Source organism: Myotis myotis, unplaced genomic scaffold (assembly GCF_014108235.1).
Source record: "Myotis myotis isolate mMyoMyo1 unplaced genomic scaffold, mMyoMyo1.p scaffold_m19_p_5, whole genome shotgun sequence".
Lineage (NCBI taxonomy): Eukaryota > Metazoa > Chordata > Mammalia > Chiroptera > Vespertilionidae > Myotis > Myotis myotis.
Genome location: NW_023416357.1, coordinates 6,380,037 through 6,398,429, shown reverse-complemented (window position 1 = coordinate 6,398,429; position 18,393 = coordinate 6,380,037). Strand labels below are relative to the sequence as shown.

At 40.1% G+C, this 18,393-nt stretch overlaps 1 protein-coding gene across 6 annotated transcripts in view; it reads left to right on the top strand.

The window, feature by feature from the left end:
• The window catches only part of NUP155 (nucleoporin 155), a 50,660-nt gene that overhangs the window by 23,894 nt on the left and 8,373 nt on the right, over positions 1–18,393 (top strand). For 4 of the 6 annotated variants that reach the window (XM_036308864.1, XM_036308867.1, XM_036308866.1 and 1 more), the window contains exons 17-31: positions 440–502; positions 1,410–1,551; positions 3,022–3,088; positions 4,099–4,214; positions 5,845–5,942; positions 8,587–8,717; positions 9,901–10,092; positions 11,015–11,153; positions 11,754–11,889; positions 13,030–13,183; positions 13,380–13,484; positions 14,239–14,393; positions 16,039–16,168; positions 17,053–17,166; positions 18,093–18,213. In XM_036308864.1, the coding sequence (XP_036164757.1) occupies positions 440–502; positions 1,410–1,551; positions 3,022–3,088; positions 4,099–4,214; positions 5,845–5,942; positions 8,587–8,717; positions 9,901–10,092; positions 11,015–11,153; positions 11,754–11,889; positions 13,030–13,183; positions 13,380–13,484; positions 14,239–14,393; positions 16,039–16,168; positions 17,053–17,166; positions 18,093–18,213 (1,863 nt within the window). Of the gene's footprint in view, positions 1–439; positions 503–1,409; positions 1,552–3,021; positions 3,089–4,098; positions 4,215–5,844; positions 5,943–8,586; positions 8,718–9,900; positions 10,093–11,014; positions 11,154–11,753; positions 11,890–13,029; positions 13,184–13,379; positions 13,485–14,238; positions 14,394–16,038; positions 16,169–17,052; positions 17,167–18,092; positions 18,214–18,393 lie in introns of those variants that run through there. The other 2 variants (XR_004967487.1, XM_036308865.1) reach the window with 2 other exon arrangements.

Below are 18,393 nucleotides of genomic sequence, written 5' to 3'. Positions count from 1 at the left end.
ACACTGAAATGAAACTGTTCCCAATAGACTGAATTGTAGAACCTTTAATAAAGCTTTTCATTATATTTTATTTGCTGCTACTGTATTGGTGAATAGTTATAAAGATATCCGACTCTTAAAAGTAATGGTATAATGAGTTCTTAATGTATATTAGGGAACAAAATAAGATGTGACCAAAAGTGTTTACAGAACTCCTTTGTTATTTATTCAAAAGGAAGGAAATGAATGATTTAATAATAAGCAAACTCCCACCTCAATGTTTTCCAAAGTAGAGATGTTCAAAATCACTGGGAAATGAGTCGAGTCCCTGATTCTAGAGCACAGTATGAGCGGTGCCACTCCTCACTCTCAGTTTAGAAACAACTTCTGTGTGTAACTTTGAACAAATTCAAAAATTGGGGAGTTACTTTCTAAATCTTTATTTTCTTATTTCCTGTAGGTTCTCCTTTTCCTGGTGGTGGTCAGTATCCAAACCCCTCCTTTTTGGGAACACCAGCTCAAGGTGCCTCTTTTCTTTAGATCACTACTACCAGTACTGTTGTTTATGAAGGGCTAGCATTCTGTCTTATCACTAATGTCCTTTCTGTCAAAATAATGTGACTTCCAAGAAGTGACATGCAGATCCTGGCTGGGTAGCTTAGTTGTTAGAGTGTCGTCCTGATTACGCCAAGGTTACAGTTTCTGTCTCTGCTCAGGGCACGTACAAGAATCAACCAGTGAATGCATAAAGAAGTGGAACAATGAATCAATTTCCCTCCACCCCCACCCCACCACACCCCACTTTCTCTTTCTGTCTTTCTAAAATCAATAAAAGAAAAGAAGTGACATCCAAACAACTATTGCATTTGGCTGCGAATGCCTTTACTTAGGAAATCTTGAACAGTACCCGATAGTACCTGGAAAGCCCCTTATTTGGGTACCAAGATTTAATTACCAGCCATGAAATCTGTACAGTTAGTTTCACTTCCAGCATTAAGGAGCAGTGATGGCAAGCTGTCTGTCTTTCCATCCTGCATTGCCCAGATGGGAAGGCCTCTGTCAAGACAAATCAAGTAGCCGGGACCGGTTTGGCTCAGTGGATAGAGCGTCAGCCTGCAGACTGAAAGGTCCCAGGTTCGATTCCGGTCAAGGGCATGTATCTGAGTTGCGGGCATGTCCCCAGTAGGAGATGTGCAGGAGGCAGCTGATTGATGTTTCTAACTCTCTTTCTCCCTTCCTCTCTGTAAAAAATCAATAAAATATATTTAAAAATATATAAAAAAAAAAAAAAGACAAATCAAGTATCTGTTTATTCCAGTATTTTTGTAAATGCCTATTCTTATGGGTTTAGATAGAGCAGACTTGGGTTGTTGAGAATTCTGAATATTTATCGTTCGATGTTAAGGTCTGTTTTTCTTATGTGTGTTAAGGTGTACACCCTCCTGTCGTGTCTACCCCAGCTTCAGGGAACCCAGCCATTCAGGCCCCAAGTATGAGCTACATGGCTGGGCCAGAGGTTGTGTACTCCGGAAAGCACAATGGCATATACATTTACTTTGCTCGAATCATGGGGTAAGTTTCTCATGGAATACCTGACAGTTGCTCATCTTAGCCTAGTTTGTGTCATTGAATATTTTTTTTAAAATATATTTTATTGATTTTCTACAGAGAGGAAGGGAGAGAGATAGAGAGTCAGAAACACCGATGAGAGAGAAACATCGATCAGCTGCCTCCTGCACATCTCCCACTGGGGATGTGCCCGCAACCCAGGTACATGCCCTTGACCGGAATCGAACCTGGGACCCCTTAGTCCGCAGGCTGACGCTCTATCCACCGAGCCAAACCGGTTTCGGCGATATTTTTAATTCTATATTTGGGACTTCTTTTATTCCTATTGTACCTAAAGTTTAATTCACTTGTCCATTAATAAGATTGTTCTCTATTATGCAACTCTTTTTTTTTTTTTAAATATATTTTATTGATTTCTTACAGAGAGGAAGGGAGAGGGATAGAGAGTTAGAAACATCAATGGGTGAGAAATATCGATGAGCTGCCTCCTGCACGCCCCCCACTGGGGATGTGCCCGCAACCAAGGTATATGCCCTTGACCAGAATTGAACCTGGGACCCTTCAGTCCGCAGGCCGACGCTCTATCCACTGAGCCAAACCAGTCAGGGCTGCAACTCTTTTATTATCTAACCATCTATGTTTCTATATTTGTTCATACATTTGTATATATATTCTACATAGCGTAACAAACCCCATAACTCTGTGACGTGTGCCTGCAAGTCAGCTAGATGGTTCTGGTCATGGCTAGGCTCACTCTTGGTTGTGCAACTGCCGTGAGGTTGAAGAGAGCTCTTTACCCATTGGAAAGAAGCATCTCACACGCTTACGGTCATGTTTGTATGCTGGTCTGGAGTGGCCTCAGCTGGAGCAGCTGGGCTGTTCTCCACCTGCCTCTCGTCCTCCAGCAGGCAGCCAGGGATTTTCACGTGGTGGTAGCCAGGTTCCACGAGAGCAGAGACTTGCAGAGTCTCATTCTGCCTCTGCTCAGCACCGGCCGACCACCATTTCCACGTCATTTACTTGGCCGACCCAGGCAAACCCAGATTCAAAAGGTGGGGCATGGACCCTCATTATGAGAGCAGCATTGAAGTTAGACTGAAAAGGGGATAGCTATAGGGAGGGGTCAAGAATAACAGCCACTTTTGCAATCAGTCTACCATATTATCTAGTTAATTGTTACGTATTTTTCTTAGATTTGAGATGTACGCTTTCGTTACAGTGCACAACCCCTTTATAAATTTGTTTTTGCATTTCCTTGTTTGCAACTCATTATCCAGAGCCTTTTGACTTAGTTAAATAAGTTAGATATATCAGCTTTTTAAATTTTCCTGTTTTCATTCTTTCCAGATAACTTAGTACAATGTTAAATGAAACCATGACTACATTTTAATGAACACATAGAAGAAATTTACTACATATTGTAATTATTTTTGTTCATCTGCAGCATAATTATGAAAACATTTTTTGTTGTAGAAATATCTGGGATGCTAGTTTAGTTGTGGAAAGAGTATTCAAGAGTGGCAACAGAGAGATCACCGCAGTAAGTGTGGTCCATTGTTGGTATGTAACCAGGTTGTTATTGATGAATGATTGTCGTGTTGCACATTTCTTGGTGTGATACACAAGATGTAGTGGTTATTCTTTTACATTTGTGTCCTTGTCCAATAAACTGTCCAATCCCTGGGTTAAGTCTCTGCTCTAACCCTTATTAACAGATGAGTAAATTTCTTAGCATTTCAGAGCCTGATACCACTCTGTGAAATGAGAAAAATAATATATCTCCCTCATGAGGTTTTTGTGAGGGTTAGAGTAAGTCCTACTCAATGTTGCTTAAAGCTAGTATTTAAATACTTTGTTTATATATCCAGTCATGGACCCAGTACTAATTTCTATGTACTTGCCTACATTCTAGATTACTTTGAGAAAGCATCTTATACAACTATGTATTATCATAAATTTGGATAGTAAGATTTTTTTTTGATGTGGAATATGAATGCAATTTACTTTAAACTTATTCTTTTTTAAATGAAAAGATATCAAATATCTTTTCGATTCTGATAATTTTTTTCAGTTCACATTTCTAAGAATGGCATGTACTTATAGAATATGATTCCATTTATATGAAGTTCGAGAACAGGCTAAACTAATCTCTAGTGATAGACGTAAAAAAAAAGTAGTTGCCTGGGAGAGGGAATGAATAAGGGGGCATTAGGGAGCTTTCCTGAGTGTTGGAAATGTTTTATACTGTAATCTGGCTGTGACTGTATTAAAATGCAAAAAGTTAATAAGATACTCACTTAAGATTTGAATGTTTTACTGAATGTAAATTATATCTCAATCAAACCAGAGTAGGAGGGGAGGGATGTGGTACCTAGCCCTTGATTCTGGTCACCAACAGTGAATTGATATAAGAAATAATTTTACTGCTTATGAAGTTAGGGTACTTCAAGATTAAAGTTTACATTTGGTTATAGATATACAGTGTATGTTTTTCATATACTAGTATATGCCTTTTCACTGTTTTAAACTTTTGAAAATTCTTTCTTACAGATTGAAAGTAGTGTTCCCGCCCAAATGCTGGAGTCAGTGCTGCTGGAACTAAAAGGCTTGCAAGAATTTCTAGACAGAAACTCCCAGTTTGCGGGAGGACCACTAGGAAATCCAAAGTAAGAATAAAAGGAATTTATTTATTCTTTTTTTCCTTTTCTTTTTTTCTCCTGAGGTATGATTCACATATTATAAATTCATCCTTCTATAATATACAGGTCATTGGTTTTTAGTGTAGTCATAAGGGTATGCAATCATCATCCACCACTATCTAAGATTCGAGAATATTTTCATCATGCCAGAAAGCAGCCCTATACCCATTAGTAGACACTCCCTGTCTTAGTCAGGCTGGAGTAACAAAAATCCCATGGGCTGGCTTATGCAGCTGACATTTGTTTTTCACGGTTCTTGGGCTGGAAGTCTGAGATCGGGGTGCCAGCACATTCAGGTTCTGGTGAGGACCCACTTCCTGGTGTACAGGCAGCTGCCTTCTTGCTGTGTCCTTACATGGCAGAGAGAAAATGGGAGCAACTCTCTGGTACCTTCGTATGGGGGTACCAATCTCATCATGAGGCTCCATTTTCATGGTCTCATCTAAACCTCATTAGCTCCCAAGGCCCCACCTCCCAACACCATTACTTTTGGGATTAGGGCTTCAGCTTAGGAATTTGGTGGGACTCCAACATCTAGTCCATATCACGCCTCCCTTCCCCTCCCCCAGTCCCTGGCAGCCACTAATCTGGCTGTCTCTGTGGATCTGCCTCAGGTAGTAGTTGCTCCTTATATTGCCCGAGGTTTCCGGGTACTGTCAGTGAGCGAGGCAGCAGCAGGCTTGCTCCATCTCGGCCCCTGCTGTCAGTTGAGGTTTTTATTTAGTAACAGTAACAACTTACGGTTTTATTATTTCAGTCCGTTGTAGGTGTTTCATGCAAAACTGTTCCATATTTTGCCTCTCTGGGTTGCTCTTGAGTCATTCTGACAATAGTCTTTGGCAGCCTCTTTGCTTTCTAGTAGGAAAGCGCCTCCGGTCTCATTTGGTAAAATTCCTGCCCTAGGCCTGTAGTTAGCCACTCTGCAGGGAGCCCTGGTTTCTTGTAGCAGAGAAAGGTATTGGAGACCATAGCAAGGGCTCTTCACTGCTCCTGGTCAAGCTGCATACTGGTTAATTTGTATTTTTTAATAAAACAAAATTGTTGCCCAGCCTGCATGGCTCAGTGGTTGAGCATCAACCTATGATCCAGGAGGTCACGGTTCTATTCCCAGGCAAGGCACGTGCCTGGGCTGCAGGCTCCATCCCCAGCCAGGGGCATGCAGGAGGCAGCCGGTCAATGATTCTTTCTCATCATTGATGTTTCTGTGTTCCTCTCCCTTCCTCTCTGAAATCAATTAAAAAATATATTTTTTAAAAAGCCAAACACTTTCAGTTTAAAATATCATTGAGTTGCCAGTGCTATGTCACTAATCTACAGAGGAAAAGTATTTACATTTTCTAGTTCACTTACATGAAATATTCAGAAAGGACAAGTTCATAGACACAGCGGGTAAGACGAATGGTTGCTCAGGGTAGAGGAGGGAGAAGGGGGAATGGGGATTGATGGTTAATCAGGGGTGTTCTAAAATTAGATTGTGGTGATAATTGGGCAATCCTATGAATTGTACGCTGTAAACTGCTGAATTATGTGGTGTATGCATTACATCTCGATAACGCTGTGAGAAACACAAATGCACATTCTGGAGTTTCTGTTTCAGCACTGCAGCCAAAGTGCCGCAGAGGCTCATCGGATTCCTGCGTCCTGAGAATGGGAACACCCAGCAGATGCAGCAGGAGCTGCAGAGGAAGTTTCATGGTAAGTTATTGCTTCTGCTCACTGAAATGTACACAACCCTAGTAAAGAGTTTTATCAGTTGAATAGAAAATAAAGATCTTGTTTGTGGTAACATATTTTTTATTAAAATATCAGTGTGATTGGGGAAAGTGGACAGTATGGATGTCATGTATTTTCATAACTTTCAGCCCATACATTTTTTCCCTTCCTCCAGAAAACATGATACACACCTTTTTTTTTTATGAGTTTTTTTATTGTAAGATATATAAATTTACCATTTTAACTATTATGTGTATAATTGTGGCTTTTAATACATTCACATTGTGCAAACATCACCACTGTCCATTTGTGGTACTTTTTTCATCTTCCCAAACTGAAACTGAACCCCATGAAGCAGTAGCTCCCCACTTTACAGGGCCCCCAGCCCCTGACGATCAATTCTTTTTTTTTTTCTGTCCCTTGAATCTTACTACTCTGGGTCCCTCCTGCAAGTGGAATGATACAGTATTTATCCTTTTGTGATTGGCTTATTTCATTTAGCATAATGTCTTCAAAGTTTATTCATGTTGTTTCGCATGTCAGAATTCCCTTCTTTATTTAAAACAATAATATTCCAATGTGTATATACCACTTTTGTTTATCCAGCCATCCTAGTGGATACTAGGATTGGTTTAACCTTTTGAGTACTGTGAACAGTCCTGCTGTGAACATGGTATACAAACGTAAGTTTGAGTCCCTGCTTTCAATTCTTTTGTTAAATACCCAGATGTGGAATTGCTGGGTCATAAGGTAATTCTATGTTTAGTTTTCTGAGGCACTGACATAGTGTTCTCTATAGCAATGGCACCATTTTACATTTCCACCAGCAGGGCACCAAGGGTTGAAGTTTCTCTTCATTGCACCAGTTATTTTTCAGTTTTTAAAATAATATCCATCCTTAGGGGTGTGAACTGGTATCACTGTGGTTTGATTTGATTAGTGACACTTCTTTTAGAGTTAAAAATGGGAATCAAGCTCTGGCTGGCGTGGCTCCGTTGGTCGGAGTGTTGTCCCTATACTGAAAGGTTTCAGGTTCCATTTTTCGGGTCAGGGCACATGCCTCGGTTGAAAGCTCATTCCCGGTCGGTGTGTATGGGAAGGCAACCTGTAGCTGTCTCTCACATTGATGTCTCTCTCATTGTCTCTTCCTCCCTCCCCTCTCTCTAAAATCAATAAGCATGTCCTCAGGTAAGGATTTTTTTAAAAAGTGAATCAGGTTTTTGGTTGTGTTTCTATCTATTTAATAGTAATAACTAAGAAAGAGTAAGGCAATTAAAAAGTTTGCATTATTCCAGATATGAATTGGAGAAATAATAAATTATTGCTTAAATTTTGCCTGAGATTTAATTTGTTATCTTGTCTTCTATTATTATTTTTTTTTAATATTTTATTGATTTTTTACAGAGAGGAAGGGAGAGAGATAGAGAGTTAGAAACATCGATGAGCGAGAAACATCGATCAGCTGCCTCCTGCACATCTCCCACTGGGGATGTGTCCACAACCCAGGTACATGCCCCTGACTGGAATCGAACCTGGGACCCTTCAGTCCACAGGCCGACGCTCTATCCACTGAGCCAAACTGGTTTCGGCTTGTCTTCTATTTTTTGAGCCAATTATTATATTTGCTCATGAAGACCCAGCCAGTACACCCCGAGGTACTTTCTTTCCTTCGTGCTGGCCCTTGTTTTCTGTTCACTATTTTGTCAGTTCTTTTTTTCAGTACTTGAATAAGGCCTTCAGCCTGACAGTGCACGCATTCTGCTAAAGATTTACACAAACAGGAACATTCAGATTGCTGGTGATAATCGTGGAAATGACCACTTCGTAGAGCATTTGGTCATACCTAGTAAAAGCTGAGAAAGCCTATACACTCACAGCCAGCCGTTTCCCTTCTAGGTGTACATCCTGGAACAGTCTACCAGACTTTTTTCTCACAGTAAAAAATACATTTTACATTATGACCCAGGTGATTAAAAGCAAACACACGCAACTGAAACAAATTTTAGGAAAAACTCTACCTATTTCACACCCTAAATTTTTCCCTTTTTATTACATTTCCTCTTTAAGAAAAAATTAAAACCTATATTGACTAACTGAATTGATTTTATGACTCATCAATGCTTCCTAGTCCAGGTCTAAGAAACTCATTCCTAGCAAAACCTCACTGCACTTTCCTGGAGACCTTTTCTAAAGGTATTTATTGCTATAGTTCTAGTAAGAAAACTGGAAAAAATACAAATATATGTTAGGTGGACAATGGACCTAATTGTAGCCTCTTTACACTATAGAACACTCAGCAATTAAAATAAACATGCTAGATTTATATTTATTGCTACGGCTAGCTTGCAAAAATAGAACTGATGGAAAAAGCTATGTTGTAAATAAATTATTTAAAAGCAGCAGTGCTGTTATTGTTTATGTGTACAGACACAAACGCACATGTATATAATAGAGGATGAGAACATGAAATCAGCTTGTGCTCCTGGTTGCCTATGATGGGGGAGGGAGAAGAACAATGAGGATTTCACCTTAATAGTTGTTTCTATTTAAGGTAAAGTATTGCTGTACTTGAAATAAAACAACCTATGTCGTTTGAAAAAACTTTATTAATTGTATTTGTAATTAGAGGCTCAAGTGAGTGAAAAGATTTCACTTCAGGCGATCCAGCAATTGGTCCGGAAATCATACCAAGCTCTGGCTTTGTGGAAACTTCTTTGTGAACATCAGTTCACGGTCATTGTAGGTGAACTGCAGAAGGTAGGGTGTTTTTGTTCCTGCAAGACCATTCCGTTAATCCTCTGCTCAGTTTGTTTTCTTTGGAGTGAGCTTTAATCTTACACTTTGGTTTGGTGGGGATCATTTCAGAAGCATTTAGGTTATGATGAAGTTAGTATGTCATAGGAAGATTGCACTAAAGATTGAGAATGGATTCACTTTGTCAGAGCCTCTGTTTTTTTGTTTGTTTTTATATGTTTTTTGATTTCAGAGAAGAAGGGAGAGGGAGAGGGAGAGGGAAACATCAATGGTGAGGGAGAACCAACTGTTGATTGGCTGCCTCCTGCAAGCCCTACCCTGGGCATCAAGCCCCCAACCGGGCATGTGCCCTGACCAGGAATTGAACCATGACCTCCTGGTTCATAGGTTGATGCTCAACCACTGAGCCACACCAACCAGGCAATATCTGACATATTTTATATCAAAATAATTTTCTCTTATGCTTCAAAGTCATTCCCCTCGTCCTTTTCAATAAAGTCCAAAGTGTTGTTTTGTTTGGTGCTTTTATTTCTTTTAAATACATACTTTAAAAAAAAAACACCCGTATGATAATTATGAAAACTTTTCCATACCAGGTAGAATAAGTTCTGTTGGGAGGTAAAAGGAAGTATCAGCCCTGGCCAGGTGGCTCTGCTGGTTGGAGTGCCATCCCGAAGGTCTGGGGTTTAATTCCTGTCGGGCACGTGTGAGAGGCAAATCACTAAACAATAATTTATTGTAGTAAAAATTACCTCAACAATTAGGAACTCATTTTTAAGCAGATTTGTTGAAAAGGAGATTAAACTCCAACACTAGAAAGCCTTGAATAATAGAATGCTAACTTGTTTAGGAAAAAGACGTAAGCCCAAGTTTTTTGATGTAGCTAATGGACCGTTTTTCCTGGTCATGACTGAAGTCAGGAGACCTGGCTCTGGCTCTGGCTGTAGCTCTGCGGGGTTTACTTTCCTCGTTGGTAAAGAGCGTTTCGGACTGTGGGTTCTTTCTCAGTTCTGTATGGTTCTATGATAATTTCAAAAATGTGTTAGTTTGTGTAATTTTTGTGTATTGTCTCTTTTGAATGATGAAGTCTGTTAATGTTTTGGTTAAATTATTAAATTTGATTCTATGAGGAACTATGATATTCTTGTGTAGTGGATAGAAAAAAGGATTCTTTTTATGCTCCTAGGAATTTCAGGAGCAGCTGAAAATCACCACCTTTAAAGATCTGGTCGTCCGGGACAAAGAGCTGACCGGGGCATTAATTGCTTCTCTGATCAACTGCTACATCAGAGACAACGCTGCCGTGGACGGCATCAGCTCGCACCTGCAGGACATCTGCCCCCTTCTGTACGGCACCGACGACGCAGTCTGTTCTAAGGTGGGAGGCCCGGGTACCTGTTTCAGTCCTTCCTACAGAAGTGGCTCCCCGGTGTGATGAACAGCATGTTAGAATTGGAATCAGGAACCACCTTCTTTCGCCTAATTCATACCTTTGATAGGTTTCTGAACCTCTCCTGGCCTCAGAATCCTCATCTGTGTAAGAAAGGGGTTGGAATACCTGGTTTCTTAAAGTCCATTATATTTAAGTTTTTCATAAAGAATCTTTGATGGTATTTCTAGGCCATATTTTAAAAAACGATGGTTACATATGCCCCTCCTTAGAAATTAAGGAAATTCTCTAAAACCTAAAGTTAGTCTGTAATGAATCGGAGTTAATTGGGCAATTTTTATTGATCCTTTCCTACAGGTGGAAGTAATTTAAAAAATCAGTACCGTGTGGACTGCCTGCTGACCAAATAATGTATTGACTAGACAAGAGATTTACCAGAAAAAAAGGCTGTCTTGCTTAACATATTTGTCAGAGGAATTAAGAATAGCTAGGATATTTTTGGTCAAAAACTTTTCTGCCTAAAATTAAGAAGAAGTAAGTTGATAGAGTTGTTTTTATTATTGATTATAATAAACCAGATGTAAATTTAGACATAGACTAAAACTCATGTTGACAGCATCATCTATATCAGGGGTGGGCAAACTTTTTGACTCGAGGGCCACAATGGGTTCTTAAACTGGACCGGAGGGCCGGAACAAAAGCATGGATGGAGTGTTTGTGTGAACTAATATAAATTCAAAGTAAACATCATTACATAAAAGGGTACGGTCTTTTTTGTTTGTTTGTTTTTTTTTTTTTAGTTTTATTCATTTCAAATGGGCCGGATCCGGCCCGCGGGCTGTAGTTTGCCCACGGCTGATCTATATGCTTGATGTGATATCTTTTTAAGTTCTTCTCATTTCTCCTTCAGGCAAATGAGCTTCTCCAACATTCCCGACAAGTTCAAAATAAGATTGAAAAGGAAAGAATGTTAAGGGAATCACTAAAGGAGTATCAGAAAATCAGCAATCAAGTGGACCTTCCTAATGTCTGTGCTCAGTACAGACAAGGTGAGAAACGCACTGCTCTTCCTACCTGACCTGGGGACAGGTCCTGTCTTCCTTCAGCTCGTTGGCCCAGGGATGGCAGGAAGTTCGTTCCTTGTGTCTCAGTTTGTGGTGGCTGCACTGGCCCCTGAAAAAGCTATAGTTTCTTTTATATCTTCCGATATGTAACTTTTTAACATCGGTGTTTCAGCCCCTGTCCAGTTACACTACTATCTGTATAAGGTTGCTTTCTGGGTTACGTTTAATTTTAAGATGCTTAAAAGTTTTGATTAATTCTTAAAATATCACCTTCCTACTCTCTTTAAAATTTACTTAAAAAGTAAATCTAACATAAAAGTAGGAACTCTTAGCCAGGGGTATTGTTTTGAATCCCAGGATTTTTTTCAACAAGAAACTGAAACTCTCTGGTTGGATCTTTTAAATACAAAGATTTTTTTCCAGTGAAGAAAATATACTTATAGCTGCCTTTTTTTGTATGATATTGTCACGAGGGTGACAAATGTATAATAAAAACAAAATGATCTTGGTCAGCATTTTATGAGGGAGCTGAGAACAAAGCGTGTCCAGCCTAACGTGCCCGTCTTGTCCGTTTCTTCCCGTCAGTGCGCTTCTATGAGGGTGTGGTGGAGCTCTCTCTCACTGCCGCTGAGAAGAAGGACCCGCAGGGCCTCGGGCTGCACTTCTACAAGCACGGAGAGCCAGAGGAGGACCTCCTGGGGCTCCAGGCTTTCCAAGAAAGGCGCGTCTTAGTACCTGCGAACGTTTGACTGATAGTATTGGGGAAACAATATTCCAACTGCCACCCTTATAAAATTCAACTATACTTTCACTTTATTCATTTAATTTATTTGTGTATTATGCTTTCACTTTAAAATGACTTCTTTTATCAGAGGTCTGAATCAGGAGTATAATTCCTTGTCTAGGGGTAAAATTTTAGTCCGGTAAAAATTCCTAGGAATTTATAAATGTTTTATTCTGTGGTTTTTCTGAGACTCTATTAGTGTCCATTTTATTTTTTTTTTATTTATTTATTTAATATATTTTATTGATTTTTTATAGAGAGGAAGGGAGAGAGAAAGAGAGTTAGAAACATCGATGAGAGAGAAAGAAACATCGATCAGCTGCCTCCTGCACATCTCCTACTGGGGATGTGCCCGCAACCCAGGTACATGCCCTTGACCGGAATCGAACCCGGACCCTTAGTCCGCAGGCTGACGCTCTATCCACTGAGCCAAACCAGTTTCGGCTATTTAGTGTCCATTTTAAACGAGATAACTTGCTTGGGAACAACACTGGCTTCTTCCCCAACCCCATTTCTGATTCTGAGTGAAGTATTTTATTTCGTAAAAGATGATTTTTAAATGTTCACAAATTAGTAGAGACTGTTAAAAGAAAAAAGTGTATGTCCATAAAAGAAATACATATTCTGTCTAAGACATGGTTTTTGTTAATACATTCATTTTTATGATTTTACCCTTTTATGTTTAACCAAGTGCTTCTCAAACCTATTGAAAAAGTATATGAGCCCTAGCCGGTTTGGCTCAGTGGATAGAGCATTGACCTGTGGACTGAAGGCTCCTGGGTTTGATTCTGGTCAAGGGCACATGCCCAGGTTGTGGGCCCAGTGGGGAGCATGCAGGAGGCAGCCAATCAATGATTCTCTGTCATCATTGATGTTTCTGTCTCTCTGCCTCTCCTTTCCTCTCTGTAATGAATAAAAATATGTTTTAAAAAAGAAAGTATATGATTTCTATTAATTTTAATTTCAAATATATACATATATTTATTCTCCAAAATAGTCTTTCAATCCTTGTGCGTACTTAAAATTAAAGAAGATAAATCAGTTACTGTGTAATTAATGGAATTGCTCCTTTTTCAGATTGAACAGCTACAAGTGCATTACTGACACCCTGCAGGAGCTGGTGAATCAGAGCAAGGCTGCTCCCCAGTCTCCCAGCGTGCCCAAGAAGCCCGGGCCTCCGGTGCTGTCCTCTGACCCCAACATGCTGAGCAACGAAGAAGCGGGACACCACGTAAGGGACACAGCGCATTTTCATTCTAAGAACACCTGTGTTTAGGCTCCTGTGTGGTAGTACTAGCCTGACCATCTTGGGAAAGGTGGTGACTCTCAGAACATGGAAGGATTCTCGATTTCTTACCAGGGGTTAAGCTCAGGGTTCATGGTGTCCAGAGCCTTGATCGTGCTAATTTTTTCTTTCTTTCTTTTAGTTTGAACAAATGCTTAAATTGTGTCAACGATCCAAAGATGAGCTCTTTAGTATTGCCCTTTATAATTGGCTAATCCAAGCTGACCTTACAGATAAGCTGCTACAGGTAAAAATGGTTTTTTATTCCAATATTATTAATTTCCCAGTGGGTAAAGTAGACCATAGCTCCGATTTTCGGGTGGGATGGGAATCACTGGATTGTGAATTAGGAGACATAACCTTTCTTTTAGCTCTACTGTTAAGTCGCTATGACATCATACCCTAAGTCTGTGCTTCTCATTCTGTAAAATGAATACATGGCATTTCATCATTTCAAGGATGCCTTTTAGCTCAGAATCTGAACTCAGTAGCTGTGTTCTCAGGGATTATTAGGGGACTTATAATTGGCCACTGCTGGTTTGGCTCAGTGGATAGAGCACTGATCTACGGACTGAAGGGTCCCGGGTTCGATTCTGTTCAAGGGCACATGCCTGGTTGCGGGCTTGATCACCAATAGGGGGCATGCAGGAGGCAGCCAATCAATGATTCTCTGTCATCATTGATGTTTCTATCTCTCTCTCCCGCTCCCTCTCTGAAATCAATAAAAATATATTTTAAAAAAGATTTATAATTGGATTACAGTAAATTCTTTTTATCAGCCTAAGTAACTATCATAACAACTCTTTCATGAACTGTGATAAAACAAAAATCATTTATAATGCGAAAAATTCACCCTCTCTTTTATCTGTTGTTGGATTATAATTTTGCTTATGTATTCATAAAATAAGGAACACCTGTCGTTATCTTTAAATGTTATATTTACTACGTAAAGAGCAAGTGGGTGATGAGAAAATGTCTCTGGGTTACTGTACAATTTCCAGTTCACATCCCCATTTCTGGAGCCACATCTCTCCCGAATGGCCAAAGTTGATCAAAACAAAGTCCGTTACATGGATTTGCTCTGGAGGTACTACGAGAAGAACAGGAGTTTCAGCAATGCTGCGCGTGTCCTGTCGAAGCTGGCTGACATGCACAGGTATGGCAGTAGCCTCACTGTGAAGCATGGTTGTAACCCAGCTCTGTCTAGTTACATTTAGATTTCACAGTTTAAAGAAAACTTCATTCATGTTATACATCTATAGAATTGTATGCTTTTATTTGAATTTATCTAAAGTTTTCTCTTTACCTAAGACCTTTTCTGTTGAACTGTCTTCTAAATTCTCTAAAGTATGTCTTTGGATTCTTCCTGCCAATGAGTTAATTATTATTATTCTTAATTAAAAGGACAAAAACTACTTCTTAAAGTGGTTAAATGTTTTACCAGTTCCAGACTAATTTTCTGGACTCTGACATTGAGTTAAGTTACTGAAAAGGTCCTGGGATACTGTTGCCCGGCTGTGTGGTTGAGCGTCAGTCCATGAACCAGGAGGTCATGATTCTATTCCTGGTCAGGGCACATGCATGGGTTACTGGCTCGGTCCTGAGCAGGGGGCATTCAGGAGGCAGTCGATGCCAATCAATGATTCTCTCTCATCATTGGTGTTTCTCTCCCTCTCCCTGTTATTCTCTAAAATCAATAAAAACACATATATTCAAAATCCTATTAAGAAAGCATTGGGGTTTTTAATTAAATTATTATATCAAAAGACAATGTAGCCCTAACCAGTTTGGCTCAGTGGATAGAGCATTGGCCTGGGGACTGAAAGGTTCCAGGTTCGATTCTGGTTAAGGGCATGTACCTTGGTTGTGGGCACATCCCCAGTAGGAGGTGTGCAGGAGGCAGCTGATCGAGGTTTCTCTCTCATCGATGTTTCTAACTATCTCCCTTCCTCTCTGTAAAAAAATCAATAAAATATATTTTTTAAAAAAAGACAATAAAATTGTGTGTATGTGTGTGAAGTAAATGTATAATTAGAGAATTTCTCAATATTTTGCAACAAAAATTAATCACTGCTTTAACAGAGAAAATATTAAAATTCAAGAAGGGGACATAGAAAAGACAAGGGAGCAAGTGGAAGGAGATGAGGTTGGAAGAGTCAGAGAAGGCTTTTGGAGGGTTTAAAAAAGCATGTGACGTCTGTTCTTTGTTTTTAAGTGGTCACTCTAGCTCTATAGAAGATTAAATGTAGTCTTGGCCATGTTAAGGCAAAGAAGTGAAGACTATGAGGAGCAAAATAGGATATATATATATATATATATATATATATATATATATATAATTTTTTAATCCTTGCCCCAGCATATGTTTCTTGATTTTAGAGAGAAACAGCGATTGGTTCCCTCCTGTACGTGCCCCAACCTGGGATCCAGCCTGCAACCTGGGTATGGCCCCGACTGGAAATTGAACCCGCCACCTTTTGGTGTACGAGACGATACTCCAACCACCTTACCCACCTGGCCAGGGCATAAGGGATATTCTTAATTGAATTCTAGAAGAATTCAAGTTTTACTATCCTGAACTGAAGTTTTAAAATAGGAAGTTACTTCTTCAGATACAAACATAAATATTTATTTGTTGCCTTCAGTTGTAGATCTCTCTTATTAGAAATCCTCTAATAATTTTTTTCAAGTTTCAGATTGCGTTTTATGTCCATGTGGTCTAAAATAGTACATCAGACTAATGTGTTTGTATTTTGAAACCTTAAGAATTCACATAATAAATATCAGTGTTTTTCCCCCAGCACAGAAATTTCACTCCAGCAGCGACTAGAGTACATTGCTCGAGCCATTCTTAGTGCCAAAAGCTCCACTGCCATCTCCTCCACAGCTGCTGATGGGGAATTCCTTCATGAAATGGAAGAAAAAATGGAGGTAAGTGGGGAAGGCGGTTCAGCTTTGTCCACACTGAACAGCATAGTCACATGTTACTCACTCTCTTCTTCCCCTAGCTTGCGATAGGTCTGTAGCAGTCAGTATTATTAATTTTAGTTTCTTCTGCCTTTATTTTTCATTTATTTTCATACCAAGGTGTAAATTGTAAAAGATTTTAATGACACAGCATTTGGGTCACAGGATATTGCTATAGTTTAAAACTTTCCTCTGTGGCACTTCTAAAGGTTTTTTCCCCAACGATTCCAACATGAAGCAGATTATATCACATTCGCCATTTATTCTGGAAGCTAAAAAGTAGGTACATGGAGTAGAGTAGGCTAAACGGCCTTAACTAAGAGACCCCAAATGTATCATGGTCCTAAGACAAACGCTTATTTCTCAGTCACAAAAATCCAGAGTGGGTTTTTCTGGTTGACAGGTAAGTGGCTTTCTTCCTGGTTGATTTTGGGATCCAAGTTCTATTCTCTACTATTACCTGCGGCTTTACCTTTTCTTCAGTCAGAGGGAGAAAGGGAAGAAAGCATGCAAGAAGCACATTCACTCTCTTAAAAACCTTGGCTCTGACATGACATGCTTCATTTTCACTGGTGTCCTTCGCAGGGAACTGAGGCTCATGTTCAGACCACCTTGCGAGGAGGCTGGGAGGTCTGGCTGCAGTTCTGGGAGAGCAGTGTGGGTGGGCAGTAAAGACTGTGAAATCTTTCATGTTGAAGATTTTAGTAGAGCTGCTAGTCTGTTATGGTAGAAGTCTTCATTAATACAGTAATGTTATCACATGAAGTCAGATACTAGGAGTCATTTCTTTGAGTTCCTGTTGATTTTTCGTAGTGAAATCAATACTTCCTTTTTTCGAACCGAACTAGGTTGCTAGGATCCAACTCCAGATACAAGACACGCTACAAAGGCAGTACTCCCATCATTCTTCTGTACAGGATGCAATTTCTCAGCTGGATTCTGAGCTAATGGACATAACTAAGGTAATGAAAAAGCCAGCGAAATTCCTGTAGCAGTCAAGCAGCAGCCACCTAACACCTACACCTTCCTTGCTTCTTCTGCGTTGTCTCGTTTGTCCCATGGGGAAGGGAACCTCCCCCACAGGGTAAGATGAGCCCTCCTCGGCAGCATGTCGCTGGGCAGATCACTGCTGTGGCGCTTGACTTGGAGAAAGCCGAGTTCCTCTCCCAGGCCAGTAACTGTAAAGAATCTGTCGGCGTCGAGGGGCTTGGGTAAAACGCAAGCCTGGTCTGTTATTGCCTCGCTTCTTGTCTTGAACAAGAAGCATCTTTATCTCCCCAAGCCTCTCTGTGTCTTCTAGCGGTTCTTTCCTCATTTACTCTTGGGCATGGCTTCAGCACCCTTAAGCACCCTGAGATTTGCCAGTGTTTCTGCAAACCTTGTTTTAGACAACACCAATTCTAAAAGAAAAGTCGCCCTGGCTGGTTTTGTTCAGTGGATAGAGTGTCGACCTGTGGACTGAAGGGTCCCGGGTTCGATTTCAGCCAAGGGCACATGCCCGGGTTGTGGGCTTGATTCCCAGTAGGGGGCATGCAGGAGGCAGCCGATCAATGATTCTCTGTCACCATTGATGTTTCTATCTCTCTTCCTCTCCCTTCCTCTCTGAAATCAATAAAGAAATATATTAATTAAAAAAAAAAGTCATTATGACCTCTTCCAGCCAAGAAAAAAATGCACACGTGCTGAATCTCTTTGGATGTACTTGCCATTCATTCACCACTTTTAACCCTTAGCTATGACCAGCTATACATCATCATATTTTTATTTCATATTTTAGGAACTTCAGATAAAATCTATGGTTGTTTTGAACTTTCAAGTAGTTTTTCACTATTAATTTCTGGACCCTGACCTCTGATTGGATGTATAACGTTGACATTTTCTCCTACAGCTTTATGGGGAATTTGCTGACCCGTTTAAACTTGCAGAGTGTAAACTTGCAATAATTCATTGTGCCGGTTATTCAGACCCTATATTGGTGCAGACACTTTGGCAAGATATCATAGAGAAAGGTAAGTGTGCGCTTATAGGTGCATGTAGCATACATCACTTAGTGACTTGGTAGAGGGACACAGGCTGCTAGTGGCTCAGGTGGGCAGGGCTCAGGCAACTTGTATGTGCTAAACAGAGCGAGCATAGAAGGAACCCGGACATGGGGGAGGGTGGTCCTTTAGAGCAGTGGTTCTCAACCT